The sequence below is a fragment of the Berghia stephanieae genome, chromosome 15, assembly GCF_034508935.2.
Source record: "Berghia stephanieae isolate SIO BIC M18660-M18661 chromosome 15, UCSD_Bste_1.3, whole genome shotgun sequence".
NCBI lineage: Eukaryota > Metazoa > Mollusca > Gastropoda > Nudibranchia > Aeolidiidae > Berghia > Berghia stephanieae.
The window spans coordinates 21,996,634-22,001,633 of record NC_088374.1 but is presented as its reverse complement, the minus strand read 5'-3'; the positions used below and the strand labels follow the sequence as shown (position 1 = coordinate 22,001,633).

Here is a 5,000-nt window from a genome sequence, read left to right as displayed (position 1 = left end):
TTACAGGCACAGGCTCTAAATCTGAAATTATAACAATGGTTATAATGATAGCATTAATAGTATTGGAAGGAAATCACCAGTTGCAGTTTTTATATCAGTGACATTACAAACACATGCTCTACACCTGAAATCCTAACAATGGTTATAATGATATCAACGATAATGGTGGAAGGATATGACCAGTTGCAGTTTTTATATCGATGACATTACAGACACGGGTTGAGCGGTTGATGGTCCAGTCGCCTAGGCATTACATAAAGGAATATAGATAATCCATCAAACATGATGTCTGATGTCAACAGGAATCACCCATGTTGTCCTAAATAATGGCTTACTACTCTAAACCTGAAATCATAACAATGGTTATCATGATAGGAATAATAATATTGGAAGGAAATCACCAGTTGTAGTTTTTATATCACTGACATTACAGGCACATGCTCTAAACCTGAAATCATAACAATGGTTATCATGATAGGAATAATAATATTGGAAGGAAATCATCAGTTGTAGTTTTTATATCACTGATTTTACCTGTTGACAGTTTGATGGCACACTCTCAACATGAAATCATAACAATGGCTATAATGATAGCAATGATAATATTGGAAGGATTTAATACTTATCTATTTCTATATTTTCTATATTTTCCATACCGTTGTAAACATTAAGACGAAGACCGACTTAGTTCTAGGATTTTACTCAAAAATAAAAAGCGCCCTAACATTTACTTAGCAAAATAAAATAAAATCCCTTCATTCATCCCATAGGGGAAATTTGTCTGTAGGGTCTATTCCAAGGGAAGAGTGGAACAACCCAGGCATCAACCGCAGTGCAGCGCCGCAATTGAGCTAGGGCGAGGGAGGTGATTTGCTCAAGGCCACACAGCACAGCGCAGCGGCTGGTGATCGAACTCGGCACTTTTCGGGTACGAAGCAAAAACACACGACCATTTCAAGTCTCTTATCTCCCTTCCCTGTTAGAATACAAGTCTTATCTCCCTTCCTTGATAGAATACAAGTCGTATCTCCCTTCCCTGATAGAATACAAGTCGTATCTCCCTTCCCTGATAGAATACAAGTCTTATTTCCCTTCCCCGATAGAATAAAAGTCTTATCTCCCTTCCCTGATAGAGTACAAGTCTTATCTCCCTTCCCTGATAGAATACAAGTCTTATCTCCCTTCCCTGATAGAATACAAGTCTTATCTCCCTTCCCTGATAGAATACAAGTCGTATCTCCCTTCCCTGGTATAATAAAAGTCTTATCTTCCTTCCCTGATAGAATACAAGTCTTATCTCCCTTCCCTGATAGAATACAAGTCTTATCTCCCTTCCCTGGTAGAATACAAGTCATATTTCCCTTCCCTGATAGAATACAAGTCGTATCTCCCTTCCCTGATAGAATACAAGTCTTATCTCCCTTCCCTGATAGAATACAAGTCTTATCTCCCTTCCCTGATAGAATACAAGTCTTATCTCCCTTCCCTGATAGAATACAAGTCTTATCTCCCGTCCATGATAGAATACAAGTCTTATCTCCCTTCCCTGATAGAATACAAGTCTTATCTCTCTTCCCTGATAGAATACAAGTCTTATCTCCCTTCCCTGGTAGAATACAAGTCTTATCTCCCTTCCCTGATAGAATACATGTCTTATCTCCCTTTCCTGATAGATTACAAGTCTTATCTCCCTTCCCTGAGCCACGCTGCCCCCCTGACACCTTTTCTGATGTATAGACTGAGGAATGGAACAATCACCCTCAAAGGATTGTACAACGTGATATATCAATCACACTCAAAGGATTGTACAACGTTATATATCAATCACCCTCAAAGGATTGTACAACTTTATATATCAATCACCCTCAAAGGATTGTACAACGTTATATATCAATCTACCTCAAAGGATTGTACAACGTTATATATCAATCACCCTCAAAGGATTGTACAACGTTATATATCCGCTCCATGGAGGAACGGGCTACGGTTTGTTATTGGGGACAGAGGTGGATATAAAAAAAAATACAAACTTGACCTATTATCATCAACATCATCATTGCCTTTTTCACCCTGGGTCAGGGTATAGGCCACAGACAAACAGTTTCCATCCTTCTCTATCATCAACATCATCATTGCCTTTTTCACCCTGGGTCAGGGTAGAGGCCACAGACAAAGTTTTCATCCTTCTCTATCCCGAGCTAACTATTTTTTAAAATCTCATTCCAGGTCTTACCACTTCTCTATATATCAGCTTCTTTAATTCTTCTCCATGTTCCTCGTGGCCTTCCCCTCGATCTTCTGCCCTGGGGGTTCCAGTCGAATACTTTCTTTGTCATAGTGGAGTCATTCTTTCTAAGCGTGTGTCCAATCCACCTCCATCGTCTTCTTCCTAATTCCTCTCCCACTGGTTTCTGCTGTGTTCTTTTCCATACTTCTTCATACTTCTTCCATACATTTGACCTATTATATAGAGCAATATTCACTAGGGGGTGAAGTGGCCGAGTGGTTTAGGCATCGCACGGTGACCCGGAAAGTCCCGGGTACGTGCCCCGCTTCAGGCACTTCCGTTTTTTTTCCTTGGGTAAGATTATTAACTCCCAATTCACTCACTTGGACAACATGGGTGATTCCTGTTGACATCAGACATCTTGTTTGATGAATTATCTATATTCCTTGGTGGAATGCCTAGGCAACATCTTATGATGTCGTGGCGGAAGGGAATAATTTATAATTTTTAAATATCCACTAAACTTGCGCAAAGCGCTTTACAAAGGGTCCCTGACCAACAGCTACATTTAAAAAGTAGAACGAGACATGCCGCCTGCTAGGCGATATTACAAATCTTTTTTGGACAGAGACAACGCTGTTAACGGCCAGGTACTCATTTTACACCTGAATACGGTGAGAGAATGTGAGTAAAGAGCCTGTTCCAATGACTCAACTATGCGCCGAGCGAGGCTCGAACCTAGGACCTTCTGATCCGATAGCGAGTGTCATACCACACGAAAACAAAGTCGTACATACGCCTAGGCAAGGGAAATTAAGTTTATAGATACAAATGTGACCCATTGTAACAAAGCGGTATTATGTTGGAGTCCACTCGGTAAGGGAAATTGAATTCATAGCCACCAATATCCAACTTGGGTTTAATTTCTGTACGTTATGGTGGAGTATAAAGACTATTTCTTGCATTGCAAAATCTTCTTAAGTCCAATTTCTCATCATTCTATCTCTAAATTCACTTTTTGGGGTCTGAATCATCCCGACATTATACTGTTTTGAGACGGAGGGTCACAAATATGAAATTTTAAAACAAATTTTCATTATTACATTGTGGTGAATAAATACAATTTCTTGTCCTGCAAAAAACCCTAAATAATTAGCATTTTCTATCACTTTATTCCTTAAGATACAATTTGGGTTTTACGCTCTCCTTACCACCTACAGCAAAATCATCACATTTTGTTACGACACAATTATAAATTTTCTTATTCAGTTTTATAATATAATACATCACAATGTTCTTTGTTTAATTATTAAGAACATAAAGATGTTTGGTAAAGAGATTGTTTCAGTTTAAAAAATCAATTTTTATTCTGAGTAAGTCTGCTATTTTTGGGAAAATACTGAAAATGATCGGTAAGGAGCGGTGTATCTTTTTTTACGAAACCCGCCGAAACCCGCCGGTAGCCATAGTCTCAGGTTCACTCCCGACTGGCGCACACTTCCCATAACTTTTCTGGATATTGTCGGGTCTCGGCTGGCTTCGGCGGGTTTCGTAAAAAAGCACTAATTCTTTTTTACGAAACCCGCCGAAACCCAGTCCCAGGTTCAGTCCCCAATGGTGTACACTTCCTTGAGTTCCAGGTTCACTCTCCACTGCTACCTACTTCCCATAGCTTTGTCTGGTTTTGTCGGGTTTGGTCGGATTTCGGCGGGTTTCGGCAGGTTTCGGCGGGTTTCGTAAAAAAGACAAACCCGACTAAGTCTGCCATTTTTGGGAAAATACAGAAAATGATCGGTAAGGAGAGAGTTAAAGATATCCTGGCATGGGGGGCAGAGTGGCTCAGCGGTACGGTCTTTGCTTCGTACCTGAATAGGTGCCGAGTTTGATCACCCGCGGCTGTGCTTTGTGGCCTTGAGCAAGTCACCTCGCCCTAGCTCACTTTGCGCCGGTGCTGCATTGCGGTTGACGCCTGCGATAGTCCAGTCTTCCCTTTGAATAGACCCTAAAGACAAATTTCTCCAAGGGACGAATAACGGGAATTTGTATTTATTTAATACCGGTTGAGACGTTGGATGACATTTGACTCAGTATCGATTACGTAACGAAATACGATACTTATATTTTTATCAACTGGTTTCCGGGCGCCTCTATCTCCATCGAAAAGACTTTATAGCCCTCGTCATACGTCTCCTATGCGCAGAGCGAGGCTCGAACCCAGATCGAACCTTTCGATCCGAAAGCAAGTGTCACACTAACTACAAGACAACAGAGCCGCTCCGTTTTGAGACGATGGGTGACAATATTTGACTAATAAGTATCGATTACTTATTAATACTCGATACTTACCTGTATTGAAGTCATGGACTATTTTCTTTCTAAACTTAGTTATGTACTGGTCCCCGGGCGCGTCTATCTCCACAGAATTGACTCTATAGCCGTCGTCGAACGTCTCCTGTTGATAATATTATCGGAGATGATATTATTATTATTATTATTATTATTATTATTATTATTATTATTATTATTATTATTATTATTATTATTATTATTATTATTATTATTATTATTATTATTATTGAGAGAATGCGTTTGAGACGTGATACACTCCCTTGATCAGTGGCTAGAGTAATTGTTACAGAATTGATACATACGGGACTAGTAAACCATCCTTGGGGTTTACTGTTTTCTAATAGGGAATGAGATTAGCTGAAGAGTAGCGTCCCTTGATTGGACGTCACCCATAGTCTGCTGTGACGTCACCGGCGGAAAAGTT

At 40.0% G+C, this 5,000-nt stretch overlaps 1 protein-coding gene across 1 annotated transcript in view; it reads right to left on the bottom strand.

The window, feature by feature from the left end:
* LOC144960678 (uncharacterized) overlaps positions 1 to 5,000 on the bottom strand; it is a gene marked incomplete in the record, with an annotated part of 100,834 nt that overhangs the window by 67,862 nt on the left and 27,972 nt on the right. The window contains 1 exon segment of the mRNA XM_078893959.1: positions 4,574 to 4,679. Coding sequence (XP_078750085.1) covers positions 4,574 to 4,679 — 106 coding nt within the window.